An 18,548-nucleotide genomic window follows, 5' to 3' on the forward strand; every position below is an offset into this window, starting at 1 on the left:
ACCCAGGATGACTTCTACAGTTGGCGGCTGCCAGATTCTGTGTCCTCATTTCCACCCGGGACTAAGTGAAAGCAGTCCTAGCGTCTTGTTTTCCAGTGTTTGGCAGCTGATTTGGGTCGCGGGCTGGGGGCCAGCTGTGTCGGCGCTCGGTCGACTGACTAATAAGGAGTTTCCCGACATTAACAGGCAGAGAGCGTCGTTTGGGAGATCCCTTCACACAGAGGAGGCTTTGTTCTCTCAGCTGAGAGGAGAAGAAACGCTGGATGTTACGGACAGAAGAGAGTCTGCTGAACGCTGCTACTGTTGAAGCCGACGTTCAGTCACAATGAGAAGAAGATAAATTGCTTCATACTTCCACTCATTATGTGTGTTGATTGATACCTACAGTGAAATCCTCTCCTCTCTGCACAGAAAGTTCAGAGGTCAGATACATCAGAATTTTATGTACGTTCACGTACTGAAGAAGGTTTGAACAGCGATGCGTTCGGGTACTATTGTACGGACTGAACGATGATGTGTTCAGGGTGTTTCAGTTCAGTTTTTGAAGCTTCAATTTGGCTTTGCATATAAGAAAACATTAAATACAGGTAAGTGGTGCAGAGCCTGGGTGGTGCTGAGGTGGATGAGTGTGATATGAAGCCGTAATAAAATCTGAGACCCTAACTTTTTGTATAAAGAGTGTTTTTATTTCACGTTTCTGGACAGAAATTGGACGATTTCCTGCTCAACTCAATACAGTCGGTTTCTTCAGGGCATCTTGTGGTCTTTACAGGAACTGCAGCTGTTAAGTCGCCTCGGCTGTGGTTTCTGTTTTAAATCCATCAGTGCTGTTAAATCTTCAAGTTCATGTGCAGTTCAGTTAAAAAACGTGTGTCGTGGTAAAAATCAGCCTTACATGTTCCAACACAGAGTCCACAGCAGCCCCATTGAAACCAGTAAAACCAGTGGAGCGGTTTGTCCAGAAGCTGCGTTAAAGATCTTGATGCGTCCTTCAACAGCCGGGTAAACTTTCTTTTTTTTCGCGATGTAGTTGGACACGACTGAAATGTCCAAATCCCCTGGAAGGAAATGAAAAGTTAAATGTTAAAATAAATTTTACAAACTCATGAAAGAAAACAACAACAACAAACAAACAAACAAACCAAACGTCTCACCGCTGTCGTATTTGAGCTTCTCGTTAGAGATCACGGAGAATCCGTCTCCACCATTCACCATGTAGGACGGCAGCACCACTCTATAAACCGTCTCCTCCTGGACGGGTTCGTAGCGAGGAACTCGACACTCTGTGCAGAGGATGAGGAGGCTCTTCACACGATTCCCCGCAGGTTTGGACAAGTCAAACTCTACACGAAATCCTGTTGAACGATACAGATTCTTATCGATGCATGTCTCAATACCTTTTGTAGTACCAACTGATCAAGTACAGAGAGCTGGCGTCAAATGAAACAGCGAGTCTGGCTCTGTCCAAAGGTAACGAAATCCACCTACCAGCACCCCTTAAGCACACTTACACTTATTTCTCTGCCACCAACACTGTTTTCACATCGTCCTTCCTAATATCCTAAAGACGACATACAGATGAAAAAACTAAAAAATACCGGACACTTGGAGGAACTCTCCGCTGCTCTGGCCGTATCGTCTCACTGAGTGTTCGAAGGCTTTGAACAGTGTGGAGCCCTTCAGCTGCACCAGGTCAAAGGTTCCTCCAAAAGGTAGGACGGCGATCAGGTCCTCCATTGTGATCGAACCTGCAGACAACAACATCAACACTGTTTTATAAAGTTCTTCAATCGTCAATGATTGTACAGATTGAACAGTAGAATAAAGATTACCGTGCAAAATATGAATAAATAGTCAGAATTTGTCTTTAAAGGGATTGTATGTACGTTTTTACACGCTTTTTTAATCATTTGCGTGAACAGGTTGTAACCTAAACCTAAAAAATGAGACCTTCCACGACTTTCTGTGTTTCCTCTATCAGCCTGTAGACTGCTTTAATGTGAAGAATACGGACCGTTTTTTTCCCCTGGGAAAATCCAACGAATGTGACGTCATGCGTGCTCATGAGTGCCTTAATTTCAGCTCCGCTTACAGGGCAATCAGTGTGCGACCATAGCTAACGTTCCGGTTAGAAACGACCAGCCTCCACCACGACTCAGACTGCAACACAAATTCCAAGGAAGCACAAAGAAACCTAAGTTATATCTAATGAAGCCCGTCTTAAAAACAGGAATGTGACCGACGTCGGCCGGGCCTTCGATTCATGGAGGGACGTTTGTTCGGTTTTAGGTATCAAAATGGACCCCAAGTTGGCAAAATTCCTGTTGGACAGGTAAGCTAACCTTACTGCCAAGCATGTGAAATATAGAATGATATTGTGGTTTTAGCTGTCAATCACTTTCAGTCTCGTGTGTGTCGCCTCACTGTTTTGATCGATGCTCAGCAACAGGACGTTGACTGTCGTTGACTTAACGGCCACAGGTGTCGCTGTTAAAAAGCAATTTCTGATTCTTACAAAGAGTCCCTTTAAGCCCTGATTTAAAAGAACTGAGAGTGTTTGTTTGTTTCAGCTATGTGGAACATAAAAACTGAATTGTGCTTCTCCGTGTTTAGTTTGGACTCTGGGGACAGAAAGCAGATCTGAACCAGAACCATCTGAGAGCTTTTGGACGCTTCATAACGGAGCAGCAGATCAGAAATAAACCATTTGGTAATTTTTTAAAGTCAGTTTGTTGGCACATAAAGGAAGCCAGTGCAAAGATCTGAGAACTGAACTGGTGTGGTCTTTCCTGGCATCAGTGAGTTTTTTAATCAGCTGCAGATGTCTGATCTACTTTTCCAGAGAGGCCTGTAAAGACGAAAAGCGAAATCCTGCTTTTCCAGCTAATCATGTGATGTCTTTCCTGGCACCATCTGGCTGATGGTATCTATCTGATCAAATAAAAACATTTCATTTTAGTTTAACTTCCATTTAAAATGAGTGACGCACCGTTTCTTGTGCGTTCGTCAATAGAGGTGCGGACGCCTCCTCCGTTGTTGATGCAGGCGCTGACATGGTTCCACTGAACATCGTCTGAGGATCTGATGTTGTTGTCGACCTGAATAACAAAGAGGAGAAGAAGCAGATTCACACATGGGTTCCATGTGTTATCTATTTGATTTGTAAAGGACCATGTACGATACCAAACACTGATGTTACCGTTTGATAATAATAATAAAAATATAATAACAATCTTTATTTACCTTTCTAAACATAGTTACAAAGTGCTTGCACAGATACAGTGAAATACAGACAAAAGAAAAACAACAATAAAAGAACAAAACATAAAGACCAAATAATGAGAAAACTAAAACCTGTAACCAGAGGTACTGTATCAATACATATGCCAAAAGAGGACAATATAAGGTGTGGGAAAAGGTGCACCAAGCTGAAACCGGAGTTTGTGCTCAAATCTCCTCGTACCAGTGATTAGTCTAGCAGCTTCGTTTTGGACTAGTTGCAGGCGATGTAATGAAGTTTGGCTGAGACCGGAATAAAGGGCGTTACAATAGTCTAAACGAGAGCAGATGAGAGCGTTGACTACTCTATTGACGTCATGATTGATAGAAATGATTTCATTTTAGATGTTAGATGTTTCTGAGATGCATGAAGCAGGATTGCACCACCCGTTTTATTTGTGCCTCAAAACAAAGTGTTGTATCAAATAAAACACCCAGGTTTCTTGCAACTGGTTTGATGTTTACTGAGAGGGAATCGAGACTGTCTTGTAAATTTGAGTTGTGACTGAGGGGGTCTAATAGGAGAACCTCTTGTTTGATGTATTGCACCACCTCATTTTGATCTGCAGTTCCTTTATTTCATGTGATTAATTACTTACCATGGCATCACAGATCAGGTTTCCCAGGTTGCATTCCCGAAATCGACACTCCTCAGTGGTCCCGTTCAGGAAGACCAGAGTCTCTCCAATCACTTGAGCCGAGTAGTTGGCCAGATTCTTCTTCCATTCCTCCACGTCGGCAAGAACTTCTGGATCTGGACAAGACATTCAGCCATTCATTTAAGAGACGGATGAAGCTGGCAATGTTGTGTATTTCACGTCTGAAAAGGGCGTTAGAAAAATCACATCAAAAAGCTGGCCAGCTCTTTACCCTGTTGGACGCTGCTGTCCAGCAGGATGGGGTTTCCTGTGGACTTCAGCACATTCCCAGCATCGTCAAAGGTCACCTTCAGGTAACCCAGATACTTTCCAAAGGCGTAGGCCTGCACGACAGGAACCTGCCGCCCATTGTCTGATTTCACCATGAAAGGATAAACACCTGCGGGGACTTCAGAGGACGGAGCGGGTCCTGAAAAAATAAAGTGTTATGGAGAGTTAGAGTCTGTGGGAATCTAAATCTAACAACAGTTTTTAACGGAAAACTACCATGTTTAATAAAATGTCCGATAATACCAGGGCTGCAACCAAGTATGTTCATTATAGATCAACTTTTTGATTCTTTTTAATATGCTCATTACAAATCCCCAGAGCTCAAGTTGAGCTCTCCACAAGTCTTATTTCATCAACTCACAGAACAGAAAATAAATCTGTTAACTTGTGAAACATCTTCAGGAGAAGCTAAAAGTGTTAAACTTCCAAAACCTGAGTCCAGAATAAAAACTGGGTTAAACCAAACCAGTTGATTTAACCTCACCTGACTGACTTACAACTTAGGTTAAATAAAAAAAAACAGTGACTCAACTCAGACAGAAAAACAACTTGTGAGGAAATCTCCCCCCTGTGGTCACTCTGTCAACATTGGCATTAAGTTTGGTGACTAACACCGAACTGGAATCCCAGGTGTTATAAATACTGTCTGTATGTGACCGATCCTCCAATGATGGCTTTTTAAAGAATGTTTGTTATGCTGCTCATCGCTGGTTTGGAAATCATCGTCTGGTTTACATCAGGGTGTAACCTGCTGTTAAAGGATTATAGAGAGGTACAGTATGTGTGTGTTCATAAATATGCACATTTTGTACAGATCGTACTTTTGTGCACTGGAAACTTGGTTGTTTTCGTCGCGTGTTGTGAACGTGGTCGTCGCCAATAAAGCAGTTGTTTAGTATATTTATAAGTTATCTTCTTGTCGATTAAACAGCACGTTTTGATGTGTGTCGACTACGGTTCTAGCTGATGATTGTTTACATCATCGATTAATCTGCTGATTATTTGTTTATTCGATCATTTGGTCCAATAAAACCAAAAAAAAACAACTTTAAATTACTTTTTTTTTCTGACAAACAACCCAAAACCCAAAGACATTCAGTTCATTATAATGTAAGACAAATAAAAGCCGGAACAGTGTGCAGCATTTAGAGCAGGGGTCAGCAACCTTTACTATCAAAAGAGCCATTTTAGGCAAAGAAAGAAAAAAAAAAAAAATCTGTCTGGAGCTGCAAAACATTTGATCATTGTGATGAAGGTAACACAGTTTATAGTCTAAGTATATAGTATATCAGTCTAATGCAGTGAGGGCCAAAGAGACAATGTACTACGGAGTATTAGGGCCACATTGAGGGAAAACACATCTGAGATTTCCAGGATAAAGTCAGAACTTCACAAGAAAAAAGTTGTAATATTACGAGAATAAAGTCATAACTTTATGTGAAAAAAATAAAATAACACGTAAAATTACTACTTTATAATATTATGACTCTTTTCTTTCTTTTTTAACACAAAAGTGGTGCCATTAGCACATCCTCTCTTTGGCTGCACTTTGAACTAGAACTAGAAAAAGTTCTACTAGAAAAAGAGATCATATTACGCCTGTATTAGCTTCTCTGCACTGGCTGCCTGTAAAATCCAGAATAGATTTTAAAATCGTCCTCCTCACCTACAAAGCGCTAAACGGTCAGGCCCCATCATATCTTAAAGAGCTCATAGTACCCTACTACCACACTAGAGCACTGCGCTCACAGAATGCAGGGTTACTTGAGGTTCCTAGAGTCTCCAGAAGTAGAATGGGAGCAAGAGCCTTCAGCTATCAAGCTCCTCTTCTCTGGAACCAGCTCCCAGTTTCAGTCCGGGAGGCAGACATCGTCTCTACATTTAAGAGTAGGCTAAAGACTTTCCTCTTTGATAACGCTTATACTTAAGCTGCTATAGGCATAGACTGCCGGGGGACTTCCTATGACACACTGTCATAAGGAACTTCCTATGACACACTGAGCTCCCCTCTCCTTCTGGATATACTCATGTCCCATGTCCATGTTGTTACTAACTTCATTCCTTCCCGGGAGTCCTTGTGCCTCCTTGTCTCGCAGCTAACCGTGGAGCGGGGTCACACCTGGAGCGAGGTCATACCTGGAGCGGGATCACACCGGGAGCGAGGTTATACCTGGAGCATCGGTACACTTGGAGCAGGGTTTCACCTGGATCTTGGTGGTCTCCGGTATTGTGGCTGCATCTGCTGCCGCGTCCGGTGCCTGCTTGACACCAACTGCTACCATCCTTAATTAACTACGTCTGTACGAGGGACTACCAAGGCTAACGAGGGATTTCCAACACCTAGTGACAATGTGGCAGCCTGGAGAATAACACTTCTCAATCACTGCCAAAGACATCAAGAGCTCCCAGCAAGCATGCTGATGCTGCAGGAACCAATGCACGGGCATCGATCACAGGGACGTCCCACACCAATACACATGGACGTACTGAGGAGAGATGCTGGACAGTGCTGGCTTTCCGATAGTTGTATTATCACTCTTTCCATCCACCACTATTGGTTTTGTGTTATCAGCCCTACTTGAGCGCAGCGGAGAATTGTAACATCTGGTAGAACTGTAGTGAGGTTCAACGGCATCTCTCTCTCCATAAGAAAACATGTGGAGAGAGCCTTAGAGTTGACCATCTTGGTCGCTTTGCCTCTAGTGGCAAAAAAACATCTCTGCAAAAGTCACTGATGCCAAGTTCATAGTTTTTTTTTCTCCTTCTGTCTGTGGGATTAACTGAATTTTACAGCACAAATCTGCACTTCACAGGAGGCCTTGAATGCATCACTGTCAGCTTCAAGGACACTCTTTTATCTCTGAAGTTCAAACAGTGGCCGAGAGCTGGCCTGACAGTTAACACACGGCCTGATCTCTGCTGCAGAAACACAGAAACACAGCCTGAGGTCCAAACCAACAACTCTGTTCCTCTGTCGAAATGCTGTTTATATAAAACACTATAGAGTTATTTACGGAGACCACATCCGTGTCGACAGTGACACTATGTTTACTCTTGACCTGACCACGAGGACGAAGACTCAGAGTTTCCTCTTGTAACACAGCTCACAGTGTTAAACACTGCAGGAGAGTGAAATTAAACAATAACCAACAGTTAATCCTTAACAGAGTTTGTTCTGAAACTTACCATCAGTCTCTTAGTTGTAATTCATATATGGAGAGATCTGGAATATCTCCCAATTACCTCCACTATTCCCATGCATCTCTTTATTTGCACCATATTTCATATTTTTTTCTGCACTATATTTATTATTTAAAGCATTAAACTCAGACCAACAAGGGTGAAGTTTGGACTTTGGATTAGCACATGCATCACTAACAAGACACCACAAAATGGCTGTAATGAAACACAGATTAGAGCCATAAATAAAGACAGATGTGACATAAACACCAGTATTCAGTTTCCTACCTGTAAAGAGGAAAGTGTTGCTGTGTCCACCGATGACGACGTCGACTCCGCGGACCTTCTTGGCGATCTCCTGATCCACAGTGAAGCCTGAGTGACCCAGAGCGATGATCTTATTGACTCCCAACGTCAGCAGTTTGTCCACCTGCACCTGCAGGATGGTCACCTCGTCCTCGAACTGCAGGTGTGGTCCTGTAGAGCAACATGGGACAGGTGAGAGGGACGGTCTGCATTAGGAAACACTGTTTGTACAAAATAATATCTGTTAATCCTGCAGAAACATCAATAAATTGCACACAAACACAAACAATTTAGGAAAAACAAACAAAAAAGGCAATTCTATTTTTATATGTTTCATTATTATTATTTAAGTTTTCACATTAGTCGTGACCCTTTGTTTTTAAACATGCTAACTCCTCTCAAGTCATATTGATTTTCTCTCACTTTAAACATTTAAATACTTGCAATTTATGATACAATACGATACATTACGGTACGATACGGTACGATACGGTACGATACGGTACGATACGATACATTATGGTACGATACAATACAATACGATACGATACGATACGATACGGTAAGATACGATACATTACGGTACGATACGGAACGGTACGATACGATACGGTACTATTCAATACGATACAGTACAGTACGGTACGATACGATACGATACGATACGTTACGGTACGATACGGTACGATACGGTACGGTACGATACGGTACGGTACGGTACGATAGGATAGGATAGGATAGGATACGATACGGTACGATACGATACGATACGATACAATACGATACGGTACTATACTGTACGATACGATACGGTACTATTCGATACGATACGATACGGCACTATTCGATACGATACGATACAATACGGTACTATACTGTACGATACGATACGGAACGGTATGATACGATACGGTACTATTCAATACTATACGATACGATACGATACGATACGATACGATACGATACGATACGATACGATACGATACGATACAATACGATACACTTTATTGTCCCCTTGGGGAAATTTGTCTTGGACTCAAGTGCAACACACCTTGCCGGCGTTGCAAGCGTATATTTAGCTCACACTTTCTAAATTTGTGCACAAATATCAGCGTCCCGTCTTGAGTAGACCAGAAGCTTTGCAGCTCTGCTGAAACAAGATGTTTTAAGTATTCTTGTTTTCTGATTTTTACAGTAATATTACAGATCTTCAGATCAATTATTCCATTAGTGAAGCACTGTTTTCTAGTTAGACGACATAACTTCTCCTGGGAATTCTGTGCCTCTTTTGATTTCTCTCAGGAAGCCATCCTTTTTTTCATTTTGTCGGTTTTTTTTGGACTATGTAGCTACAGCAACAAATGATATTTAACTTGTGCACCGTCAGATGAAATGCCACTGGTGATTTGTGTTTCTACAATCTTGTTTCCAACATGTTTTTCAGACTTTCTTCTACACATACTTAAAATTCCTCTCTAACTCTTCATGACAGCTGGAGAGGAAACAGTGTTTACTATACTGATGTAGGCCATGAAACGCCAACGCATAACACTAAGAGAGAGTGTATATATCATCATGTTTACAGTGTGGAGGCCCTTCAGATGAGCATGAGGCAGAGTTAGAATCAAACAGACAGAAAAGATCCACATCCACTTACCAGGTTGGGACAGATCTGGGGTTTCCTGTGAAGTGTATCCCACCACGCCCACCTTCTCACTGCCAACCGTAAGGATCTTATAAGGTAAATAAGAGTTGCCAAACGTCGAGGCCAGAGTTGCGTCCGGCTTGATGTTGGCGCTGAGAACAGGACACTTAATCTGCTCCATGAACGGCTTCATGAGTCCGTCCACTCCGTTATCAAACTCATGATTTCCAAAAGCCTAAAATGCAAAAATGAAAGTCAAATAAAGAACTGCAGACTACTGCCCTCATTAATTCATTTCAAAATTACACACAGTGCAAACACACAGTATATTAAACAAGTCTGTGTGTGTTCAGTAAAATCACTCACAGACTAGTTTGTCTAGTTTCTGCAGACAATGAATGATGAACTTAGAAAGAGGAAACTTTTAACACAGAAGTATCCTCACCAATCAGAATACAACATGAAAAGATCATTGGTGGAAGAAGTACTCAGATATTTTACTTAAGTAGAAATACCATGGCCTAAAAATACTACATCATAAGCAAAAACGTCCTGACAGAATGGCTCCTTCCATAATATTATTATAGAATATTTTCCTCATGTTTTAATGATTAATCTGATTAATCTAATAGCATTTTAATGATTTTATTGATGACAGACTGGTTTGTAAACTCAATGTGGTTATTGCTTTAGTCCTTTGAGCATGTTAGTCATAGAAAATTACTCCTTTAGTTCAATTTATTTGAATCGGAATAAACAAACTAAGGTCCTCGTCCACAGAGCCGTGCAGCGGCTCGTTAAAGAATGTTTATTAAATCCAGCTACAGGAAACCAAACTAAGTGTTTCCGGACAGAAGAAGATGGATGTTGACATCAGACAGCAAGCAGCTCTACAGGCACGGAAATAACTGAATTAAAACGATAGGAAACAACAGTCTGGTCGTCTTGTGACCCACTGACAATGTGGAAATTAACCAGAAATAAAATAGCAGAACAGAGAAAAGCCTTGTTTCTGCTGGATCTGACTATGAAACACATCTTTTTTGGGGGGAAACATAAATACGTCACAAACACCACAAATTACACAAGTATTTTGTTTTAGAAGTAAAGCTCTTGTATCTAATACAGGTAGTTGTTACCCAGTGAGATCTATTTGATGATTTGCAGTCAAAAGATGTGAAATGTGAAAGTTTTTAGACATCCAGGTGACATATAACTTCTGTTTCGACAACATTTCAACAACTATTTTAATGTGTTCTAACAACACACTGAAACAGTCATTAAAATGTGGATGAAAAAATGGTTATATGTAATCTAGATCTCTAAAAATAACGCTCGGTTTTCAAGCAAATTTAGCTCAGTTTTAACCTAGACGTCTTTTGTCCTAACCATCAAATCCCACTCGTCAATGATGTCGATATATCAGTGATTGCACGATTCTGATATTTTCTTTAGGTATTAGCTGGATATGTTCGTTTCTATGCTGATGATACACACCTTTATATCACCCTTAAACTGCAAATAAATACTGATCCAAACTTGGTTGTGTATCATCCAATAAAAAGGAGTTTTCTTGGAATCCAGGGCTTCAATTTGACATCAATCTATTATTTGACAACCAAGTGTCATGGGTAGTTCAATCATAATTCCTTCAACTGAGAATTTTTAACAATTGCATATCTTGAGAAAGTATTTCATGCCTTTTCGCTTGGACAACTATAACCATAACCACAACCCTTAAGACATTAGGCTATTTACTCCCCTTCATTCTTTGCATCTTTGCGCTGTCTCCATGTGAGCAAATTTAGCTCAGTTTTAACCTAGACGTCTTTTAGCCTTCTAACCACCAAATCACACTCGTCAATGATGTCGATATATCAGCTAATGATGTTCTGATTGCACGATTCTGCTATCTTTTTTTAGATATTGGCTGGATATGTTCGTTTCTATGCTGATGATACACACCTTTATATTCTGCTTAAACTGCAAATGAAGCCTGATTTCTGAGATGTCTTTGCAACCCTAACTATTGGATGGCTCAAAATGTTCTGTACCTGAATCAATCAGAATCCGAAGTTCCTATATTTGGCCCCGCTTCTTTGACGGTTCCTCTGTAATCCAAAATTGGTCATGTATCATCCAATAAAAAGGAGTTTTTCTTGGAATCCAGGGCTTCAATTTGACATCAATCTATTATTTGAATCTGGGGTAGTACAATCATAATTCCTTCAACTGAGAACAGCAGCTAAAATTAAACATTTTTAACAATTGCATATCTTGAGAAAGTAGTTCATACCGTTTTTGCTTGGACAACTATAATCCTCTTGACTCCACCCTAAGATGTTAAGTTATTTACTCCCATTCATTCTTCGCATCTTTGCACTGTCTCCATGTGAGCAAATCTATCTCAGTTTAAAGCTAGACGTATTGTGGCCTTCTAACCACCAAATCCCATTCGTCAGTGATGTCAGTATATCATCTAAAGACGTTCTGATTGCACATTTATGATATTTATTTAGTTTCTATGCTGATGATACACACCTTTATATTCCTCTTAAACTGCAAATGCAGCCTGATTTATGAGATGTGTTAGCGACCTTAAGAATTGGATGGCTCAAAACGTTTTTCATAAGACATGTTATTGGAAAACGTATTACTTAAAACTTATTTGAACCTGTTTTTGGTTGCATTTCTTTTGTATCCTCCTCATTGTTCTACTGTTTTATTGTTTAATTATATTTTCAAAATGATCTGGTAGCTTCATTGTTTTAGCAATATTGTATTCTGTTTGTTTGCAGCTATGTTTAGAAAAGTGCTACGTACAGTACATAAATAAATCTTATATTGTCTTGAAACTTAACTTTTGTTCTATACGACTTGCAGTGTTGTGTACTGTATTTCTGTAAGTTGTGTACATGTTTCAAATTGATGAATGTGTTTTGTTTGCAGCATTTTTGTATTATGTACGTTTCGCTCATTTGTTTTTCTGAAGTAGTGTGTTGACCTATTTTGGCCACCGTACAGGAGTCATTTTTTTTGCATAGAAAATAAATTTGTTTTTAGGCAAAATGCCTCCACAGGAAACAGGATTCATTCTGCCATCAAGATTTAAAATGGTGCAAAGATAAAAGGCAGAGAGAGCAGACAGCTGATCCTTTAAAACGTTTCTCTCTCAGTGTTGCTGCTGTTAAGCTGATTAAAACCAACTGAGGCCTTTAGACCTGAATCAATACATCAACTTCAGACTTTCACTGATTCGTCTGCTCTGAACTGAGACCTTTCTAATCTTTATTTATCTTTGATGGTTTTAGTAATGTTTGTTAACCGTAGATTACATCATTAAAAATGTGGGACAAGAAATAAACTATGTAATACAATATTCTCTATATTTAGAGGACATCTTTACAAGTACATACTGAACATAATCATCCAGTCCATGTATATCCATTCAGTCTTAATTTCTTTGCACTATTTTACAGCTTACAGAACACTTAACTTGTATATAGACATTTTATTTTATTTCTTATTTTATTGTTTGTCATTGGTGCTTTTTATATATATATTTATATATACACCTATTTTTTCACTACTTATAATAACAGTCCTGTCTATTTCTCACCTTTATTTGCCCAGCTTTGTTGTGCTTGTCTCTTTTATTTATATTTCTGTGCAAGTACATTGAGAGAGATGCATAAAACCGGAGTATGTACAGTATGTATTTGGCTAATAAATCTGATTCTGATTTGTGAGCTTTAATGGCAGAAAACTACAGTTAATCCTCTGACTTATGATTAAGAATATTGTAATAACAGTATTGTTATACACACAAATAAACAGTAGAAATATTAAATATTTCTGTACTTAAGCACAATTTTGACTGACGTGTTCTTTGAGTATTTCCATTTTCTGATTCTTTTACTCAACGACATCTATCAGACAGCTATAGTTACTTTGTAGATTGATACATTTACAAAGTATGATCCAATATGATGCATCAATTGTTTAATACAACACTGACAGCATAATGAGGACTTTTAGTATATATTTCTTAGATACATTTTAGATTTAACAACTTTTACTGTTAACAGAGTATTTATACATTGTGGTATTGCTACTTTTACTTGAGAAAAAGATCTGAATACTTCCTCCACTACTGGAAAGAAAACACATTTGAGTGTAATAACAGCCTTCTATCACCTGAAGAATATAGCAAGAATTAGAGGACAGATGTCTCAGCAGGATTTGGAAAAACTAGTCCATGCATTTATCTTCAGCCGCCTTGACTACTGTAACGGCGTCTTTACTGGTCTTCCTAAAAGATGGATCAGATCCAGAACCTGCTGCTAGAGTCCTCACTAAGACCAAGAAAGTGGATCACATCAGTCCAGTTCTGAAGTCTCTACACTGGCTCCCTGCCTCTCAGAGAATTGATTTCAAAATACTGCTGCTGGTTTACAAAGCACTAAATGGTTTAGGGCCAAAATACATTTCTGATCTTCTGCTATGTTCTGAACCATCCAGACCTCTCAGGTCATCTGGATCAGGTCTGCTTAGTGTCCCCAGAGTCAGAATATACTGTACATGCAGAAGCAGCAATCAGATTATAACTTATTAAACTCACCATGGCATCATAACCCAGTTTGTTCATGAAATGTGCAGCCTCGGCTCCCTTGTAGTAGTTGAACCAGACGGTCCCCTGGAACTGGTCTCCTGCGTCCAGCAGCAGCACGTTGCTCTCGGTGCTGCGGATCCTCTTGATCGTCGTGGCTCTCCGGGCCACCCCGGCAAAACACTTGCCTTGGCTGCTGCTGCTGCATTTCCCAGAGAGCTCGCTGGTCTCCTCCACCCGGGCGTGCACGTCGTTGGTGTGGAGGAGAACCAGGTCAAAGGCCGCCGAGGATGGCACGGAGAAGCCCACCAGGAGGTGGAGGAGGAGGCAGAGGCAGAGCTGCGGCAGAGCTCTCCGCTCTGTGCGCACCACTTGTTCCATCTCTCCACGGTCCGTTACGCACAGAAATAGAAACAGAAACGGCTTTGTTCTTACATGATCCGTGGGAATCTTTCTCTCTTGCTTCTCTCTGTTTCCTGGAAAGTCTCTTTATGAATTAAATGAGACCTGACTCAACATGCTGGGTAAACTAGACAGAGCGCTTCAGGAGGAGGAGGAGAAGTAGGAGGAGGAGGAGGAGGAAGAAGAGGAGGAGGAAGAGGAGGAGGAGGAGTTGTTATGATGAGCCTTTTCGTCTCCGATGTCTCCACCAACCTTTAACTTTTTCACACATTTATTAACTGTGCTTCTCTGCTATTACACGCTGGATGGAAGCTTTGTGCACAGTATGTGAAGCACCTTTTCAACAATAAGGGAATTAAAAGTGCTGAACACAAGATATAAGAACTGGGACTAGGAAGACACTGAGAAGATATAAAAGAAATACAAGGCAATACAAAAAAGGATTATAACTGAATAAAATGTCCTCACACACCACAGATCTGTAAATCTGGAGGTGGAAGAGATTCATTTCTCTCTGATTGCGCCCTTAATAAAACTACAGTTTGGTCTGCAGAGAAAGAGTCGGAATAAAGAAAGAAGATATTCAGCTGTGAAAGACTGCAGATGGTTTTTGGCTGTTAAACTCTAAAAATCACTACTAATTATTCTAAAGAAAATTTATTTAATCTCTTTATGATGCTATGTTTTGAGCCAATTAAGATGCACTTCTACATGCTGGCTCATTATTGTGCACACAGCTGATGCATAATTTACATTCTTTACAGCACAGCTCTAGTAAAGCTGCGTACATTCAGACCAGAAGAGTATCACCCGATTAGACTGTTATCAGGCCATTAAAGAGGCGTTATAAGTCGCTATAAGCACCATAGATGTGGATCAGTAGGGGCCTACTACGCCTACTACGTTGTAAAAGTTAAAGTGAAACTTAAAAGCAACACGTTCTAACATGTAAAACTGAATGAAACGTCATGTTTTGAACACAAACAAAGAGGATTCTTTAGGTTTAGGCAATAAAACTACAACTTCTTTAGGTTTAGGCAACAAAACTACAACTTCTTTAGGTTTAGGCAATAAAACTACAACTTCTTTAGGTTTAGGCAACAAAACTACAACTTCTTTAGGTTTAGGCAATAAAACTACAACTTCTTTAGGTTTAGGCAACAAAACTACAACTTCTTTAGGTTTAGGCAATAAAACTACAACTTCTTTAGGTTAAGGCAACAAAACTCCAACTTCTTTAGGTTTAGGCAATAAAACTACAACTTCTTTAGGTTTAGGCAACAAAACTACAACTTCTTTAGGTTTAGGCAATAAAACTACAACTTCTTTAGGTTAAGGCAACAAAACTCCACCACTGTTTATGCTTATCTCTTACTGGCATGCCAATAAAGTTGTCAAGTTTAAAATATAACTGAAAGAGGGAGAGAGAGCTGCTGCAGCTGCTAGTTTCCATAGAGACTTGAATGAGGAAATCCATCACAGATAACATAATTTTCTGCATTATTTTTGGCAAAACGACTTCACACGCTCAAATCAGACAGAACACTCATTTCTATTTTTCAGTTTCCATGTTCAGCACATGACTCTCAGTGTGTAATAGTTATTTAGCAGTCAGTCTCCACCACTTTGGTCCAGACTGAAATAGCTACTGGATGGAACACCATGGACTTTGATGCAGACATTCAGGGTCCCCAGAGGATGAATTATAGTGTCTTTTTCCCTCTTGGACGACCAAGAGTTTGACACTTGTTGTTTTGAGTGAAATAGCTCAACAACTATTGGATCGATTGCCTTGAAAATGTGGTTCAGACATCCATGTTCCCTTCAGGTTGAATCGTAACTTTGTTGATTAAACGTATCCCTCGGTTTGTAGAAACGTACAATGCCAACATTGTTTCTACAGACTGTGAAAACAAACTTCCTCTATAGAAGACAGTAAAGAGTGAATCTGGATGATTTTGTGTGAGATATATTTGTTTGTATCATCATGATAACTGACTGGAGGGTCATGGTTTTTGTTTCTCTGCTGTCTGTAAGCTGACCATTTAAAGTGATCTACGCTGCTGCAGAGAGCTGGTTCTGATTGTTACGGACTCCCACACACAAACCACACGCGGCCAAACCCAAGGAAACGTCATCATGGAAACACTCTGCCAACTGTCTCGTGGTTTCAGCCTCCAGAACGGGCGTTTCAGAGCAGAACCACTTTGATTACGCCCGTTACAGTCTGGTGCGGTAGCGTCAGGGTTATTTATGCTCGTGTTTACAGAGGGCCTCTTTCCTTAGAGCCTAAAACAGACAGACAAGCAGGAGGTGTTGTATATACAGTATGTACAGAGAAGTACACTAAGACTGGCCCATGTAAAACACAACGGCATTGAGAACCCCCACGAGAACCTGCTTGACTTACAGCTCAGAATACAGACACAAGAACCACACCGATAAATTGGTCATTCCAATATTAGTGGCTGATATAGCTCTGTATATGTCAGCCCATTATTAACATGGAACTGCAGTACAGTAAAGATATGCTTGTATTCTGATGACCCCAGTCAGTCACAATGATCTCTTACACCTAATCCCATCATGTAAACAGTATTTAGATACAGATCTGAAACTAGATGCAAATTAAACACTAAGCATCATTCAAATAAAGTATCGTGCAGGCTTGATGAAGATGTGAATACTATCTAGTGTTTTTACTTTGTTGTTGTTTTGGCACTTATTGGGCTGAAATCAACAGCATTCTCTTTAGGTTTAGGCAATAAAACTACAACTTCTTTAGGTTTAGGCAATAAAACTACAACTTCTTTAGGTTTAGGCAACAAAACTACAACTTCTTTAGGTTTATGCAACAACACTACAACTTCTTTAGGTTTAGGCAATAAAACTACAACTTCTTTAGGTTTAGGCAACAAAACTACAACTTCTTTAGGTTTAGGCAACAAAACTACAACTTCTTTAGGTTTATGCAATAAACTAGAACTTCTTAAGGTTTAGGCAACAAAACTACAACTTCTTTAGGTTTAGGCAACAAAACTACAACTTCTTTAGGTTTAGGCAACAAAACTACAACTTCTTTAGGTTTATGCAATAAACTAGAACTTCTTAAGGTTTAGGCAACAAAACTACAACTTCTTTAGGTTTAGGCAACAAAACTACAACTTCTTTAGGTTTAGGCAACAAAACTACAACTTCTTTAGGTTTAGGCAATAAACTACAACTTCTTTAGGTTTAGGCAATAAAACTACAACTTCTTTAGGTTTAGGCAACAAAACTACAACTTCTTTAGGTTTAGGCAACAAAACTACAACTTCTTTAGGTTTAGGCAACAAAACTACAACTTCTTTAGGTTTATGCAATAAACTAGAACTTCTTAAGGTTTAGGCAACAAAACTACAACTTCTTTAGGTTTAGGCAACAAAACTACAACTTCTTTAGGTTTAGGCAACAAAACTACAACTTCTTTAGGTTTAGGCAATAAACTACAACTTCTTTAGGTTTAAGCAATAAAACTACATGTTCTTTAGGTTTAGGCAACAAAACTAGAACTTCTTTAGGTTTAGGCAACAAAACTAGAACATCTTTAGGTTTAGGCAATAAACTACAACTTCTTCAGGTTTAAGCAATACAACTACATGTTCTTTAGGTTTAGGCAACAAAACTACAACTTCTTTAGGTTTAGGCAATAAAACTACAACATATTTATCTTTAGGCAATAAAATTAGCATTCTCTTAAATCTCTCTTCATTTTCCGTTAAGAGAAAAAATAAGAGAAGTCAACTTCACCAAACGTTGTTAAAACTGTTCTTATCCAGGTGCTGAATGATGAATCCCACTTGTAAACGTAAACGTGATTTTCCGGAGCGTCAGTACTTGGTGTTACAGTAGAATCAAAAAGCATCTAAGAGCAGCATGTAAGCCATTCAGAAGATGAACACACACAATATCATCCATGGGTTTTTATATGCTCATGTTAAAATCCCTTGAATCCCTGTCCTCATGTTACCTGACTTAAAAACTCCACAAACTTTGATGCAGTAAATCTGAATCAGTGCTCGGTATCGGCAGATAACCTGAGTTGAGGTCTCTGAATCTGTATCAGGAGAAACACTAACTGTCAGTGCTGAAGTAAACACTCCCTCCAGCTATGAGGAATAATTTAGAAAGCTGATGAAGGTGCTGGTGTCAGAACAGT

The 18,548-nt window shown here is 39.7% G+C and overlaps 2 protein-coding genes across 2 annotated transcripts in view; both read right to left on the reverse strand.

The window, feature by feature from the left end:
- Positions 1-664: 664 nt before the first annotated feature.
- Positions 665-14,503, reverse strand: LOC141755804 (snake venom 5'-nucleotidase-like). The gene is made up of 9 exons (XM_074615033.1): positions 13,961-14,503; positions 9,352-9,574; positions 7,677-7,865; positions 4,150-4,347; positions 3,879-4,033; positions 2,990-3,098; positions 1,599-1,748; positions 1,155-1,355; positions 665-1,058 (listed from the first exon to the last, which is right to left on the reverse strand). The coding sequence occupies exons 1-9, from the start codon at positions 14,327-14,329 to the stop codon at positions 892-894; spliced, it is 1,761 nt and encodes a 586-aa protein (XP_074471134.1). The 5' UTR covers positions 14,330-14,503; the 3' UTR covers positions 665-891.
- A 1,439-nt stretch (positions 14,504-15,942) lies between these two features.
- Positions 15,943-18,548, reverse strand: part of mei4 (meiosis-specific, MEI4 homolog (S. cerevisiae)) — a 93,138-nt gene continuing 90,532 nt past the window's right edge. The window contains exon 7 of the transcript XR_012591450.1: positions 15,943-16,639. The gene's annotated coding sequence lies outside the window, so the exon portion shown is untranslated. The remainder of the gene's footprint in view (positions 16,640-18,548) is intronic.

The sequence above is a fragment of the Sebastes fasciatus genome, chromosome 18 (assembly GCF_043250625.1).
Source record: "Sebastes fasciatus isolate fSebFas1 chromosome 18, fSebFas1.pri, whole genome shotgun sequence".
NCBI classification, from domain to species: Eukaryota; Metazoa; Chordata; class Actinopteri; order Perciformes; family Sebastidae; genus Sebastes; species Sebastes fasciatus.

What these genes read in the sequence shown, in the direction of transcription:
- LOC141755804 (XM_074615033.1), bottom strand. Translation starts at nt 14,329, where the DNA reads ATGGAACAAGTGGTGCGCACAGAGCGGAGAGCTCTGCCGCAGCTCTGC. An exon ending in CCCAGATCTGTCCCAACCTG is followed by an intron (nt 7,866 to 9,351) that starts GTAAGTGGATGT and finishes GTTGCTCTACAG; the next exon opens with GACCACACCTGCAGTTCGAG. An exon ending in GGACAGCAGCGTCCAACAGG is followed by an intron (nt 4,034 to 4,149) that starts GTAAAGAGCTGG and finishes TGTCTTGTCCAG; the next exon opens with ATCCAGAAGTTCTTGCCGAC.